The following is a 17,381-nucleotide window of genomic DNA, read 5'->3' as shown; positions in this document are numbered from 1 at the left end:
CAGGATCTGAGACCAAACAATTTGACAACCTCTGCTGTAGCATTTGCTATTTTAGTACATGAAAATTCGTTCAAACATGAGTTATCCCCTCTTTTCCTTGAATCAAGATTACTAAAAACAACCAGAATGCTTACGTCCAAGATTGACCATCAGTGCTGGTTAGGAAATGGATTATGAGAATCCCAACAGAGGGAAAGTGAACCAGCCAGGGGAAACATTCTGACAATGGCTTTGAGGCCTTCAAAGTGACTTTACAGCCCAAGCCGTAGTAAGAGTCAGCAGTAGCGGGGAGTAGATGGAAATGTGCATTTGCTCAACTTGAATTTTTCAGCTTGTCTATTACTTTGAATGCAGAAAACCTGTGGACCATCTGTCTCTTCACTCCTGGGCACAGTCATAAAGGTCTCTCCTAGCTGAAAGTACATGAGACGCTAGCGAAGGGGTGTCTTTGTCATAAAATACTAATTAATTGATGAACATTTGTGTGCTTAACTCTGTATAAGGCATCTCATTGTTCATTCTCAAACACAAATTTAAAACTTTTTTCGTGTTTGTTATCCAGTTTTGCTTTCTCTTTTGTAACTGCCTGTTCATATTTTTTTGTCTCTCTTGAGGCCTTAATATTCTTGTCAACTCATATGTGCTCTTAATTAAAATCTTCTCTGTATATTAAAGATTACTAACCTTTCCTCTGTCACATTGATTGAAAAATGTTCCTTCCAGTGTGTTGTTTTGTCTGATTTTGCGGACTTAAAATCAATTAATATTGCTTTTCCTCCCTCTGCTTCCCTGCTGCCCTTACATTGTAAATTGTTTGTGGACGTTTTGGATAACTGTATATTTTATTATGAGGAGTACTGTAATGCATTAAACCATTCCCCTGTTTTGACCATTTAGAGTTTTTCTATGTTTATACTGTTTTAAACAATGTTGCACTAAATATTTACATATCTGTATCTTCTTTTGCCTTTATTTCAAATATTTTCTTAGAAGACCTTCCCAGAGGAAGAATTTAGAGTACAGGGACATTTCTAATGCGTGGGTGAATTGTTTATTTCAGGTACAAAACTCCAGCCAATATCAGTTGTCGGCTGTGATACGTCTAACAGGGGCCATGTGCTGACTTGGGAGGACTCTGGTATATAGTCCCAGCTCTGGACTTTGGGACCACACTTAGCAAAGCCAGTGATTCCACAGACACCTTCTGTGGGCTTTGTTGTTGGCAAACTTTTCCTAAAGGGCCAGATAGTAAATATTTTAGGCTTTGCAGGCCGTATGGTATCCATACACCTGTTCAGCTCTCAACCCAGCTACTCCATTGTAGGGCAGAAGCAGCCAGGCACTATGTCAATGACTAGGTGTGTCTGTTTGCCAATAAAACTTTATTCACAGGCACTGAAATTTGGATTTTATATAATTCTCATGTGTCACAAAATATTTTTCTTTTGATTTTCCCAGCTATTGGAAACTGAAATCCATTCTTGACCTGCAAGCTATACAAAAATAGGCAACAGGACAGATTTGGCCTGTGGGCCAACAGTTTGTCAATGCTTGGGCTGTACCATTGGTGACCTGGTAATAGACATTTATTATAGTGGGACCTCTGGATCTATTGCAGTAATATGGTGGGTTTATCAAGAAAACATTTAATTTCAGCATGCATCTAATAACTTCCTTTCGTATTTTGTATTTCAGCTGGAGTAAACCGAATTTCATATTGGCCTGCTGATCCAGAAATAAGTTTGCTTACTGAGGCTTCTAGTTCCGAAGATGCAAAGTTAGATGCCAAAGCAGTGGAAAGATTGAAGTCAAACAGCCGGGCTCATGTGTGTGTCTTACTTCAGCCCCTGGTGTGTTACATGGTGCAGTTTGTAGAGGAGACCTCTTACAAATGTGACTTTATTCAAAAAATTTCAAGAACATTGCCGGACACTAACATTGACTTTTATTCTGAATGTAAGCAAGAAAGAATAAAAGAATATGAAATGATATTTTTGGTTTCCAATGAAGAAATGCATAAGCAAATACTGATGACTATAGGTTTGGAGAACCTGTGTGAAAACCCGTACTTTAGCAATCTAAGGCAAAACATGAAGGACCTTATCCTCCTTTTGGCCACAGTAGCTTCCAGTGTGCCCAACTTTACACACTACGGGTTTTATTGTCGCAATACCGAACAGATTAATGAAGTTCACAATCAAAGTTTGCCACAAGAAATTGCAAGACACTGCATGATTCAGGCCAGGTTATTGGCGTATCGAACTGGTGAGTTACATGCTTAGTTCATAAATCCGGGCTGATTGGGTCGTATTTGTTTCGGAAGTAAAGCAGTGTTTATCTTATCTATGGTAGCGTTTATTGACTCTTAGATACTAAAGTTTGGCTGATCATACAAATATAGAGACATTAGACCCTTGAGTAGACAATTCTTTCCTAGAGCAGTTTTAGGATTTCTCGTGACCTGTATTGGGTGCTACATTTATAAATCAGGCTTTCATTAGGCCCTTTCTGCTTCTTGCTTTGACTGTTTCACTGTTCAGTGAGCCCTCCACTAGAGATAGGACAAAGAGAGGAGACAGAACCAAAATCATTCATTTTTTAAAAACTCTTCAATATTCTGTATATATATATATTCAATATTTAGTAAATTTTTAAAATCTTTAAACTAAAAATATGAATTCAAAATAACCAACAGACTCAAAGGTAGTTTTGGCAGATTCTTCCAATTTCTGATATATCTTCCAATCAGCAAGTTGAGAAGCCAAACATTTTTACTCTATTATGTTAAGTTGTACATGAGTATGTAAGTGAAATACTGCTTGGGAATTTTCTCTATCATGATAAAAGGTAATAGCTGTAATTCCAATTATAGAACAGCATTTTTACATCTTCCCAGACACAAGATTTTTCAAAGTAGAATCATGATCACTTTTTAAAATGCAATGTTGAAACGAGGAAAAGAAAGTGCAGGCAGGAGGAAGAGTCGAGTGAGATTTGGTGAGTGGGTTATAGTAGGATTTTTAAAACTTATCCCAAGAAAGGAGAAGAAAGAAACTCTTCAGAAGAAGTCCATACAAATGCCACTGGTCTGCAGTATATGCTAAACAAAGACCACAGGTTGAAGTAATTTCAGTAAGATGGAGTTTTTCAAATGTAGCATCTTAGAATCACTGTGGAACTTTTATTAAAAGTGCAAACGCTCAAATTCCAACCCAGAGCTACTAAACCTAGTCTTGACGTGTGTGTCCTAGGCCTGTGGATTTTTAAAGTTATGCAAGGGATTCTGGCATTCAGCAGAGTTAATAATCACTCAATTCTTATTAAAGAATTTGATTCTACTACAGGCACAAACTATACGATGCCAAACAACTGTATTATGTAAAGGTCTGATTTAATGTAATTATCTTGTCTCACGGGCTATTCGTTTGTCTCTGCCAACACCAGTTTTATAAAGATTTTTTCTCTAAACCATTCTAGAAGGATAGGAACATAAATGGGAACAGCTGTTATCAGTGTACTTCACTAATTCCCATTTGCCAATTAGAATTCCGCAGATTCCAGAGTGAGCGGAAGATGGGGATGTGAGTCTGCTGGTCTTGATCTAAGGAGCTCTTCTCACAGTACCTCGTAATACCACGTATGCCCCCAGTGTTTAAAGATGCAGTGATGCAGAGATGTAAATTTGCAAATGTATTCTTGATTAGATGCTCTACTAGTATAGTTATAGTATAAATTTATCTGCTGTTAATGTGCAGAGTTGTGTACTTAGGCACTTGATGGGTGATTTAAAAGAGTTTTCAAGGTTAATTTTTTGTCTATGTATGACTTCCTTGCCTGGAACCCAAATCCTGAATAGAGTATGACTGTCACGTCCTGCACTTCACCATGAGCTCTTCCAGGGAAGACACCATGTTCTATGAAAAGGAATTCAATAGTTTTCAGATTTTAGAAAAATAATGTTTATATACTATATGTATGTGCAGTAAGCTGTCTGAAAAAACTTGACATAAGGGGTTGCAGATAAGGGATTCTAGACTGATACTCTTCATTAATGATAAATAACTAACAATTTATTGAGCACCTACTAAGTGTCAAACACAGAGAAAGGTGGTTTATATATGCACGTCACTTAATATTGAGGACAATCCAGCAAGGTAGATATTCCCTTGACTTAGTGTGTTTCTAATAACTCAAACTTTAAATTTCACTCTCCTCAGCTTACTTAACAACTTTATTTCACTCTAATTAATAGGTGAAGAAATCATTCCGTTAAATCATTTCATTTAAAAAAATATATATGATTAAAATGAATTCCAAAACTTTTAACAGCAGAATTCTAAAACTAATTGGAAGTAGGTGCTTAATAATTGTTTTTTGAATGATGAATAAATAGGATCCACAGGTGTTATTATAAGTGTGTTTCTAGGATACCTTGAGGTAGCAAAAAAGTGACAATTTGTTTAGACTCTGGGAGAAGAAAAAGAGATAGGAGGGTGTCACATCTTACCTACCTGGTTTAAATGTGAGTTTTGATCTCTTTTTACGTCCTAATTCCCACTGGGCTAGGCGTTTTCCAAAGCTGAGGATTATGCCTTCCCTCTGAACCACAGTGTTGATGAAAGTAGGTTGGGGTAACCAAGAAAGTTAACTGTTTCAGATCATAATTCTCAGCTTTTAGTTGCCAGTGAGTCAGAGGGTAGCTCATGAGAAGTACAGGTTCCTGGGTCAGCCGCGTCCCTTGGAGAGGTTGCTTCAGGGAATATCCATGGGAGCCAGGAGTCTGCCTTTTAAACAAGCATCCAGGGATTCTGATGTAATTGGTCTGTGGATCACTCTTGGACAAACCCTGACATGACCACAGTATTGGGAGCCAGAATAACCCCGCCTGTGTTCCAGAACCATAGGAGAGAGGGTTCTCTTTCAGTGATCGAAGAGTCTCAGGAATTTGGCTCAGTGATTATATGAATTGACCTTCCTTTCAAAGGTGTACAGAGAAGACCCTGTGAATGACTAGATCCTCAGGAGCAATTTACAGACCTGAAAGGTTTTTGAGAAATTTTACATAAAAATTACAGATATGAAAAGATTTTTGAGAAATTGCCTTATCTGCCATCCAACCCTGGGGCTGGGTGAAATATCCTCCCCATCGTCTGTGGATGAAATTGTATTCTGAGTTTAAAAGGGACTTAGTAAAGAATATTCTCTTGGTGAAACTAACCTTAGCTAAGCAGTAGAGCTTAGTTTACAAGTCACATTTACAGAAAAAGTGGCTCCTGGACTAAAAACAAATAGCATGGAAAATACTGAGTGTCAGTAGTAGAAAAAGTAGACTCGATATGAAGAACTTCTATTTTTCATTTTTTGTTTCAGATTTATACATGTATTAAGTACAGTTTTACTTAACTTTTAGGAAATTGTAGGGTGAAGCTACAGTTGCATTTAATCTTCATCAATATGAAAATGCCTAAGGGCAAGTTCACAGATAATTGTCACTTCCTCTGTAAATGTACCTACTTAACTACATTGGTCTCTTATTAAGATTTTTGATAAATACTATGGTTTTTATAATTAGTGTATAATTGTCTTCAAAATTTGAAACTTACTCTGGTATTCGTAGAAGGAAAAAGTCAATCCTTAATATGTAGAATTTCTATTTTGTTTTTTAAATTTTCTGTGTAAGGTTAATAGTTTTAAGAAATACAGCTTTAGTTGTTGCAAAGTAAACAAGTGGTTCTACAGGAAATTGTAATCTAATATTTAAAACTTCTGCCACTTGATGTAGAAACGAACTTCATGTCACTAACTTGGCATTCTTTTCCCCTCAGGGTAAACTGTGCAGGTCAGGGAAAGGACAACATTTTGTTTCAATCAAAATTTCTTTGCATGTACCTTCCAGGAAAAAAAAAAAAAAGAAAAAAAGAAAGCTTGTAAAGATTTGTTTATTTTTGTATTATGAGTTTGAACTTTTTTCATAGCAAGAACACTTCCATAAAATGTATTTTCCATGAATAGAGTGCAAAAAATGCTAGAAGACAGATTTGATTGTTGTAAATGGTTATTACACTAAACACATTAGTTTAGAAACTTCTTTCTTAATTGATTTCATCATCTATTAGAAATAGTCATTTAAAAACTGACTTGTTGGTGGAAATTCAATAAAGTTGCAGTCAGTTCTGATTACAGCTTTGAAGTGCCCTGAGTATGGGCACTGCCACTGTCATGATCTCTGCCCATAGGTGGTGTATGACTGGCTTGGTAGTGGCACTGTCGGTAGTTAGTTAGTACCTAGCTCCCGTATTCTATGCTCAACAGTATTTAATGCTTTTCTGTAATTAGTGAGAATGTCAAGGATTGTTACTACACTTATAAAGTACATTTCAATAAATGTGTTTATTATTTTTGGAAAAATATATTTCTGAAACTAACAAATCACTGGTTTTTACTGAATTACATGTCGTGTGTTTTTCAGAGGATCATAAAACAGGAGTTGGAGCAGTTATCTGGGCAGAAGGAAAGTCTGTAAGTATGAAAATATTTCTTTATAAACATTTAACTTTGATTTTGTTTAAACATATTTCAGTCATAAGTACATGGCATTTTATTGACCCATAGGGATTAGTATTTCTTACTGGTGTATTTATTAAGTTCTATAAACACTGGTGCATTCTCTCAGAATTCTAGATAGATTCATTCATTTAGCAGAGATTTATTAAGCACCTTCTACAGGGTAGGCTCTGTGTCTTGGTGAACAGAGGGGAGTTAAAGACCACATATTCCACCCTTCATGGCCTTATATAGTCTAGTGATAGAGACAGAGGTCAAAAAGAGACTGGTATATAACTAAATTATAGCATGATATCATGAGAATATAGAGGAGGAATGTTTACTCTGCTTGGAGAAATGAGTAAAATATTCTTGGAGGAGGTAAGATGCTATTAATCTTGAATGAGTAGGTGTTCATCAGGCAAAACAAGTTAGTGGGATGAGGAGGGTAATTTGCAGAGGCAGGGAGTGCAGGAGAGGATGTGGGAAGGTGCAGTGACTTGACGTGTTGGGGTCCAGGGTCTTATGTAGAGTAGAGTAGCATAAAATTGGGCTGCACCACGAAGAACTTTGTATACCACGTAGAGTTTGGACTTTATCCTTTAGCCAGTGGGCTACCCTGGCACAGCGCTAACCAGCAGAATTAAAAGGCAAGCCACATACATAATTAAAAAATTTTTAGGAACCACATTAAAAAAATAGTTGAATTAATTTTAAGAATATATTTTACTTAATCATCTATCCAGAAATATTATCATTTCAACATGTAACCAATATAAAAATTATTAATACAGTGTTTTGCATTTGGGGGGAACATTGAGTCTTCATAATCCAATGTGTATTTTATACTTACAGTACCTTTCAGTTTGCACCGACCACGTGTGCCTAGTGGCTCCTGTATTGGACAGTGCAATCCAAGAATATTTGCAGTGGGAAGATGATTTGGTCAGATTTGTATTTGAAAAATGAAGAGGGGCTAGACAGGAAATAGGGAGATTAATAGAAAAGAGATGATGAGGCCTTGGAATTCCAGACATGGGTTGGAAGGGCATGGAATCAGGAGATACTTAGTAACTGTGAGGCTGACTGAAAGATGAGTAGAGGGCCTACGTTTCCTTCAGTAGACTTTTCAGCAAGTAATTCGACCATCTGGCTGGATGTGCAAGAGCCCCTCAGGTTCAGCCTAGCCAGTCCATTCGGTTTCTCCCCTGCTAACCTGCTCCTTCGCACATGGTCACCATCCCGTTCCCCATTATTGCACACATACAGTCAACCACCAAATGCTATGAATTCCACCTTCAAAATAACTTTCAACTCCGTTTACCTCTACTTGAATTGGTAACACCTACTAGAATGGGTTCCTCTGCCAGAAGCTCCCATAGCATTCTGTACAACTTATTTGTGACACTCATCACGGTTAAATTTACAGGTCTCGTTTCTTATCATCTACAGACTGGAAGGTCCATGAAAGCTAGATTCTCTGTCTTGTTTACCACTGTGTCCCCAGCGCCTGGCACAGCACCTGGCCTGTGGTTGGAACTCTCCTTTGTGTTTATATAAATGCTCAGCAGCCTTTTGGCTTAACATCTGGTTCTTAACTACTTTGTGGAGAATTTAGGTTTCCAGTTACATTATCTGCAGTGTAGCCAGCATGATAAAGTGAAAAGATATGGGTTTGCTGTCAAGCAACCTAGGCTTGAATTCTGGCTATGTTACTTACCAGCTTTGTAACTTTGGACAAGCTATTTAATCTCTCTTGGCCTCAGTTTCCTTATCTGTAAAATGGGAATAGTAATCGTAGTACTGTAATCATACTGCCTAGGATGTGTTGAGGGTTAATTAAATGAAATAACATATATAAAGCTCAGCATGATGTTTGGCATTTAGTAAATGCTCAAGAATAATTTATTATTAATGAGATAATATTTTATTTGTAAGCTTTTGTTGGTTCACCAATGGTAACAGTGATTTTTATCAAGCTGCTATGGTACTGTGTCTGTTGATACTATCACATGAGTAACTATAATACACTGAAATTTAGTGAGGTTTATAGCATATTCCAAACTATAATAAACATGATTTATAAAATATTTTACTCGTATAGTTGATTAAGCATTCATATTAACAAATTATGTGTTGTAAACTGACTATATATCAATAAAAAAAGGAAAAAAGAAAAAAGTCACGTAAGTAGGAAATTCTATTTTTATATACACACACACACACACACACACACACATATACACACACACAATAGAGGCTCAATAAATATGAAGATTAAAGGAAAGTGCATTGTTTATTTTCTGCCTACATACAATAGCACATTTTTAGCCCAACAACAGAAATTATTCAAAATATTTTTAGAATTTCTGACTTGCTAACCAGTAGCACAGCACAGAGCATGTAAGAAATGAACGGTAATTAGTAATTCACTGAGTACCTGCTATGTATGGAACACTCTCATAGGTCTACTTTAAGGATAGAAAGGAGGTATAAAACATGGTTTCTGTTTTCTAGGATTTTATAATCTATTCAGGGAGAGATGTCTGAATCAAGTGAAACAGTTCATGAATTAAACAAGCTAGTATTTGACTGCTAAAATGAAGGATTGCCTTGAGTTTGTATATTTGCGATGATCAGCTTGAAATTTAGCTTTGATAAGACCTTACTGCAGTAGGAGCAACCATTTTTTTGATGGTTCAGTTTGTCATGGAAAAGTCAATTCATTATGCCAAGTATGATACTAGGCTTTAAAGGTACACTGCCAGATGCCTTTCCAGAGTGTTGGATACAGCTTTGTTGGTTTGCTCACTTTTTGTAGAGAAGTTGTGATGGGACGGGCGCGATGTACTTCATAGGATGCGGTTATAACGCTTTTCCTGTTGGATCCGAGTATGCTGACTTCCCACACATGGATGACAAACAGAAAGACAGAGAAATAAGGAAATTCCGATACATTGTTCACGCCGAGCAGAATGCCTTGACATTTAGGTATGAAATTCGTTTGCATGTATTTTCTTTAAAATGTAGCAAGTTGAACTTAGTTTTCTTTCAGCTGTAATTTATTGCCTTTTTAAAAAATTCCAAGAAGTATTCTTTTCAGAAGTATCACTTCATTTGTGCTTGGTCTTTGCTGCCTGACCTGAGGCTGTTGTCAGGGATCCCCCAGGCCTTCAAATTTATTGAGCAGGTCTTTTTTCCTTTCTTCCTTCTCTCTCCAGTATAAAACTGCTTGAAGTTTGTCCTTAGGATTTTGCATATTCCTAGATTGTAAGATCTCCTTTGTTTTCTAAATGAAGAGCACATAAATTTATAATTATGAGTATACAGATTTTATTATGAATCAAATTGCTTCAACATAGCTTTTGTTAGAGATTATAACTGGCATTACCTGCTTCTAATGTTTAGATCATTTCCATAAACATTCTCAGCATTTACCACTAAGTGGGTGATCTTAGAGATTCCAAACTGTGTAAGTCATGGTTTCTAATGCAGTAGGGGATATGAGACTGTATTCAACCTTACATGATCAGTTGTGTGGGAAAGGCCAAGGTGGGTGGAAATTTAGGGGCTACTATGGATGGAGGGGGTGTGTGAGGGAAAAGCTTTGTGAACAAACTGGCATATGAGCTGTATTTTAAAGGTTTGGTAGGATTGTGGCAATTGGAGATGCTTCCTTGAATGGAAACCATTCTTGCTTCAAGCATAGCAGTGAACTAGAGGTAGGAAGGTGCTTGTGTGTTTAGGAATGTGGGTCTTCCAGTTAGTCTGGGCCATGGAGCATGTGGGGATACATTGGGACTGACAAGGGAAGACTTTGTGTTTAGACCTCATGCAGTAGGCAGTGGGGAAGTGAAATGGCACTGATGGCTGCCTAGGTTGCAGATATATTGTTTGAACAGACTAGATGCATAAAACTCTGCAGTCCTGGTACAGGGGAACAGAATGAGAGTCTGAACTGGGGACATGGATGTGGAGATGTGGAAGGCTGGTGATGGGGAATATAAGACGGCTGACTGAGAGCAGCGTAAACCATGGACCCCAGAAGTACAATCCTGGGATCCTCAATGAAGCATCCCGCAGTCCTAAATCACCCTGGCATGCAAAATTTCATCAGACTCCTCTATTTTTTACCGTGTGCTCTTCATTACAGATATACTTGCTTTATTTTGTCAAATCCAAATGTTTGTTAAATAAAATTATCCTGTGTTAGGGATGGGCGTAAGGGAACTCCAACTCAAAGCAGAACTTTAATATCTATTTGCCTATCAATTTAGTAAGCATTTATTAAATATCCATTAGGTACCAGATAAAGGATAGATCTTTTCGCCACCGTGATGACTTATGTCTAATCATACATAGTACATTCTTAGGGAGGGTGTTAGTTCTAGCTCCTAACTCAAGCATTATAAAGAAGTCCCTACTTAGAAAACATTGTTTTCCTTCTCGTGTTCTCACTCTATCTCTCTGTCTCACACACACACACACACACACACACACATACACACACTATCTGTTTTCATTTACTTTGTAATCTAATATTGAAAGTCTTACCAGCAACTAAATCAGCAAGAATAAGACTTGGTCATTATTGTGTATAATGTTGTAAGTCTGTTTCTAAAACAGCTCAACTTTAGTATTTAAAGATTTTTCTAAAATATAACTTATCCTTTCAGAAACTACTTTCCTAATATTTTATATATATTTCTTACAGGTGTCAAGAAATAAAACCAGAAGAAAGAAGTATGATTTTTGTGACAAAGTGCCCATGTGATGAATGTGTACCTTTAATTAAAGGTGCAGGTATAAAACAGATCTATGCAGGGGATGTAGATGTTGGAAAAAAGAAGGCAGACATCTCTTACATGAGATTTGGGGAACTTGAGGGTGTTAGCAAATTTACAGTAAGTAGACACACTTTTTTTCATAATATACTTTCTATTATGTTGTTAGGTACTCTGCTGTGTGTTTTAAATTAGTGATTCTCCCCCTTTTAAAGAGTTTCAATAAAATATTATCATTGAGTTTATTTTTATATGTGAGTACTTGCCTAATTACAAATGTTCAGCTAAGGATCTCTGCCTTATGAATATGTCTCTCTAGAGAGTTGTACATTGACTTTAACAGAGCTTGAATTAGTTGGCCCTCTGGTGCCATCTGGTGGCTAGTAAAAGAAAATCCCAGACCCACCATTTCCCTCACCCTTCTTTCTGGCTGGAAGTGGTAGATAGAAGGAGTTTAAGATTACCCAAAAGGAGGAGGGACTCATATACACACACATGTTTTTCAGGAGAAAAATCAGGAGAACAATTAGAAGGAATTTAATATTTGATATTTTTAAAAAGTGCTGAGGTAGTTGGTAGAAAACTTTAATTCTTTATACTTTTTTATGACCTAGGCTTTTAAAATACAGTTTTTTAAAACAATCTCAAGCATACAGGAAAGCTACAAAAACACTACGAAGAACTTTGTTAAGTTGTTGCCATGATGCCAGATCACTGTTACATACTTTGTTGTGTATTTCCTCAAACAGCATGTTCTACATAACCACAGTACAACCACAAAACTCAGGAAATTATCGCTGATACATCACTACCATTTAATCCAGATTCCAGTCAGGATTTACCACTTGTCCCAGTAAAGTTCTGTATAGCAGAAGGATCCTGTCCAGAGTCATATGTTGCTTTTTAATGATAATTCTGGCACTTAATGTAACATATACTATAATTTGCAGTGGGTATAAAAGGCATATAGTAAAAGATACACGCACTCCAATGTTCATAGCAGCACTATTTACAATAGCCAAGGCATGGAAGCAACCTAAGTGTCCATCAACAGATGTTTGGATAAGGAAGTTGTGCTATATATTTAATGGAATACTACTTGGCCATAAAAAAGAATGGAATAATGCCATTTGCAGCAATATTAATGGACCTAGAGATTATCATACTAAGTGAAGTAAGTCAGAGAAAGATGAATATCATATCATGTTGCTTATATGTGGAAGCTAAAAATTTTTTTGAACAGATGAGCGTTATGTGGACTCTAGCATTATTATTATTTTTAATGGAGGTACTGGGGACTGAACCCAGGACCTCATGCATGCTAAGCATGCAGTCTACCACTGAGCTGTTTTCCTCCCCCTACCTAAGAATATATTTTGCCAACATAAACCCATGTCCATTTACTTAGAAACTACTTTTTTTCTTTTTAATACACATAGATTTTTCTTTATTAGGTTATAGACTTTTTTATTATGAAAATAATACATGCTCATTATAGAGAACTAGGAAAATAAAAAAGAACAGATATTATCCCACCACTCATAGGTACCATTGTTAACATGTTGATGTATTTTCTGTCTTAGAAAATTCTTCAGAAATAACTTTTAATAATTATACAATATTCTAACCTATAGACATAACTTATTTAACCATTCTCCTGTTGTTGGAAATAGTCTTTTTATGATTATCCAGGGTTATTAGTTTTTACTTTGCCCAAATTAATAGAGTTTGGGGGTTTGACATGTTTTGAAATACGCTTTTTTAAAAAAAATTTCATATATAATTTCCCACTGCTTGTAAGTCCTCTTTTTCCTGGTGCTAGACCTAACCATCCCACAAGTATAGACTTATATAGTCTAGATGGCTTCCGTTTCCAGGGACTTTTTTATGCATGGTAAAATGTTTGTCTTCCATCTCATCCCCACTCAAGGCCCATAATATTAAATAGTTAATCTGATGAACTAATTAATGTTTATGGACAACTTTCAGGAATTGCACACTTAATTGTGTCTTTCTGGAGCTAGTGCCCTAGTGGGGCTTTTTGGTTAAGTCTTTAGTGATTCTGATGGTAGGATTTCTAGCCAAGTAAGAAAGGAAGGGCTGTGCTACGAGGTGCTGAGCACACTCAGTTTTTCTTATCTGCTGCTCCAGTCTTCACTGTAATAGCTGAGAATCTTCAGCCTGCCCTATGTTTTTCTGAATGGTTGAGATAGAAAACTGTAATCAGAATAGATGTGATATGATATGATAAATGATGTGCTATGATGTATAAATAATAGTATATCTTCTATGATACAACTATATTAAAAGGCAGGATAATCTTGGTCATATTTTCATTCTTTGTATCTGGGCCTTCTGCACCTACTGTAAGATTCTGTAGGACCTGGAGACAGAATATGATGTGGTGGAAGTTCTACAGCCCTGGCCTGGGCATACCCAGGTTCTCATGCTATTGCTGTCTTTAGTCAGTGTGTGACCTCGGGCAAGTCACTGCACCTCTCTGGTCCTCCACTTCCTTACCTGTAAAACAAAAGTGAAAGAGGATCTTTGTACTCCCTTCCTTCTCTAAGACTATTAATTCTCATCCCCAAAGTCAGAAAATTCAGGGTCATTCAGGGTTGTTATTAGAGCTAGGTTGGTATGAGTTGCTAACCCTTTTTTTGTACATTGTTTTAGCTATTTTGATATTTGAAAGCACAGTGTTGAAATACTATTTATTAAATCCTTCTTAAACATATAAATAAAATGTTTATGTCCTTTTACAGTGGCAACTGAATCCATCACGAACTTGTGTTCTTGAGCAAAATGAGCCTGAAAGTAGAGAGAGTAAGTATTTACAAGTCCTTTTATTGAGGTTGACTTTATTGCTAAGAAGAGATAAATAGTGAATTATTATGATCAGGTGTTGGAAATTGCTGTGGTTGTAGGTGGAGCATTTTCTTTTTGCAGGTTAGATTTTTGCCATTCAGTTTGTTCACAAACGTTTGTGTGTCTGCTGTATGCCAGGTGTCATGGAAAGTGCTGATTAATAACTAGTCCTATGGAATCTGCAGTTTAATACAATCATGTACAAATTGAATTTATAAATTAAATCTAGTATGAGACAGCAGACAACAATCCTCTCCTATACCAAAACAAAAGCCTCTTGGGCAGTTAGAAAGGAAAAATATGTATAGTTAATACAGATGGATCTAGGGCCAAATTATGAGGATGGATACATTCTTATTAGAGTAAAGCCACATGTGCTCAGATTGGTGAGAGAATGGAAATAGTCCGGTTATTTGAATAATCTAATTAAGAGTCATCACAGTTACCATAAATGAATTAATGGTCTTCAGAGCTTCATTATTTGCATTATTAACACAGATTTTTTTTTTAACATTTTTTATTGATTTATAATCATTTTACAATGTTGTGAACACAGATATTTTTAATGTAATACAATCTTTGGGAGGTTCTATAATTCTTCAGGCACATAATTTGAACATTATAGATGTACAATATTATTTTAAAATATTAGCTATGTTATCTCTGTTTGGTTTCAAGGTAGGTGGAAGTTCTATAATAAGTAAAATCTTCTTGATAATAATGATTTCATTACTCTGAAAAATCAGGAAATATAATTTCCTTATGAAAATAATTTCTATGTGATTATCTTGATTTTCTGTGTTCTGAGTTAGCTTTATATTATTTAAGTAGTATATTTTTCATTTGCAGCCTGGAAAAAAATTCCATCTTTTTAAAAATTTGTCAAGAAAAAAAAAAGTAGGAAAAGAGAAGAAAGAAAAAAATACATGTATCTGATTAAAGAATGTATTCAGTAACAATGTTTGAAGGGGTGAGTTAAGAATTCCGTGTTGTTAGGGAAAGGATACAAAAAGCACTAACTATAAAAAAAAGAATTAAAAAAAGATGAATCAATTATGGTAAAATTAAGAACATCTGTTCGTCAAAATATACCATTAAAAAAGTACAAAGGCAAGCCATGAAAGAGTAGATATTTGCTGCTTATAATCAAGATGGGGCTTTTAGCCAGGATTTATTGGTCCTAGATCACTAAGGAAGAAGACAGGTGGTGGTTGCAAGTCCTGAGATTGGAAGGAGGGGTCGTGATGGGGAGGGGACAAAAGGAAGGCTTTTGCTTTGCTGGCAATGTTTTATTTCTTGACCTGGGTGATAATTAAATGTATGTTTGCTTTATGACTGTTCATTGAACTGCAAATGTTTTGCATGTATTTTTTAACACCTCTATTGTGGTATAATTCCTGTTCTGTAAACTACACATATTTCAAATACACGATTTGATTAATTTTAATAGATGTATACACCTATGAAACCACCACCACAATCAGGATAGCGAATATTTCCATCACTCCCCAAGAGGTGCAAATCTCCAACTCCTGATTTATCCCTTCCCACCCTCTTTACCCCCAGTAACCATAAGTTTGTTCTCTACGTCTGTGAGTCTGTTTCTGTTTTGTAGATAAGTTCATTAACGTTTTGTGTGTACTTTTTTAAACAAATGTTTTATATCATAAGTAATATCCCTATTTCTTTTTCAGTTTTATAAGAGCTTTCTTGAGATATAATTATTGAGATATATATCATAAATTTGCCCTGATAAAGTATAGAATTTAGTGGGGTTTTGTAGATTCACAGTTGTATCACCAGAGCCTAATTTCAGAACATTTTCATCATCTCAAAAAGAAACGTCTTACCCATTGCAGTTATTCCTATTTCCCCCTACCTCCAGCTCCAGGCTACCACTAATCTACTTTGTGTTTATAGATTTGTGTATTCTGGCAATTTCAAATAAATGGAATCATATAGATGTAATTCCCTTTCAACTTTGGATTCAGCTGGCAGACAGACACACAGGAATCAAACAGACGAAAATTAAACACCAGCTTTATTGCTAGACTGGGGCTTGCCCTCTGGTCTATTCAGGCTTTACAGCATTTGTCCTTCCTCACCTCTCCTACCTACCCACTCCCACCCCTAACCAAGTCTAGCTCTTGAAAAGAATACTCAAGGGAGAGTCTGTCCATCTCCAAGGGGACAGAATCTACAAAAACCAGTCCCATGTGAATTAAAGACTTCTGTGGAAAAGGTAAATCTTTTTGCATTTTTTTATTGAGACAATTTTTTAGAGCAGTTTTCAGTTCCCAGAAAAATTGAGGGGAAGTTACAGAGAGGTCTCATATACCTGTTGCCCCTACACATGCACAGCCTCCTCCATGATCAGCACTCCTTACCAGAATGCTACATTTGTTATAATTAATGAACCTACATTGTCACATCATAGTCACCCAGAGTTCACAGTTTACGGTTATGGTTCACTCTTGATGAACATTCTGTGGGTTTGGATAAATATATAAATGATATGTTTCCATTATCATAGTAGCATACAGAGTGTCCATTTTTGATAGAGTAGTGTTGAAGTCTTCAGCTGTGCTAATAGGTTCAACTGTTCCTCTTTGCAATTCTAATTTTTTCCTCATGTAGTTTGACGCTCTTTGCTTTAATCTATATTGTTGCAGCAAAGTGTGTTACAGCTCAGTTGTGACAGCAACCTGGATCCTGGCAAGAGACCAAGCAGCACTTGGAGGGTTGGAGAACTCAGGTTTATTATGCCGGCAGGCCCAGAGGAGTCAACACTCCAAGCTCTGGACCCCATCTGTAGGTTTACACAGGCTTTTATAGGTTGCCAGTCTAGACTTTGCAACATTATAGGCAAATAAGGTGTAACAAAGTGGACCAATCATGAATGAGCTTTTTAGAAATGGACCAATCAGAAGTGAGCTTAGGGAACCAATAGAATCTTAGGGGTAAGTTCCGCTTTCATAGAAGCAAGCCGTTTTACAGAAGCACAAAAGGGAGATAGTGGCCCTGCCTGGGGCCCTTCCAGTCTATTCATGGGGCTTCCCACCTCAGTATGTTTTTATATTTAAAGTGGGTTTCTTGTAGACAACATACAGTTGAGTCCTTTTTTTTGGATCCACTCTGACAGTCTGTTTTAATTGGTGCTTCTAGACCATTGATGTTCAGAGTGAT

At 36.4% G+C, this 17,381-nt stretch overlaps 1 protein-coding gene across 4 annotated transcripts in view; it reads left to right on the top strand.

Moving 5' to 3' along the window:
* Positions 1–17,381, top strand: part of CDADC1 (cytidine and dCMP deaminase domain containing 1) — a 54,543-nt gene that overhangs the window by 17,502 nt on the left and 19,660 nt on the right. For 3 of the 4 annotated variants that reach the window (XM_074378155.1, XM_074378154.1, XM_074378156.1), the window contains exons 5-9: positions 1,696–2,265; positions 6,470–6,519; positions 9,365–9,534; positions 11,258–11,447; positions 14,093–14,153. In XM_074378155.1, coding sequence (XP_074234256.1) covers positions 1,696–2,265; positions 6,470–6,519; positions 9,365–9,534; positions 11,258–11,447; positions 14,093–14,153 — 1,041 coding nt within the window. Of the gene's footprint in view, positions 1–1,695; positions 2,266–6,469; positions 6,520–9,364; positions 9,535–11,257; positions 11,448–14,092; positions 14,154–15,044; positions 15,166–17,381 lie in introns of all 4 variants that reach the window. The other variant, XR_012511698.1, reaches the window with a different exon arrangement.

The sequence above is a fragment of the Camelus bactrianus genome, chromosome 14, assembly GCF_048773025.1.
Source record: "Camelus bactrianus isolate YW-2024 breed Bactrian camel chromosome 14, ASM4877302v1, whole genome shotgun sequence".
Lineage (NCBI taxonomy): Eukaryota > Metazoa > Chordata > Mammalia > Artiodactyla > Camelidae > Camelus > Camelus bactrianus.
The sequence above is the reverse complement of the archived record's forward strand: the minus strand, read 5'-3'. Positions and strand labels throughout refer to the sequence as shown.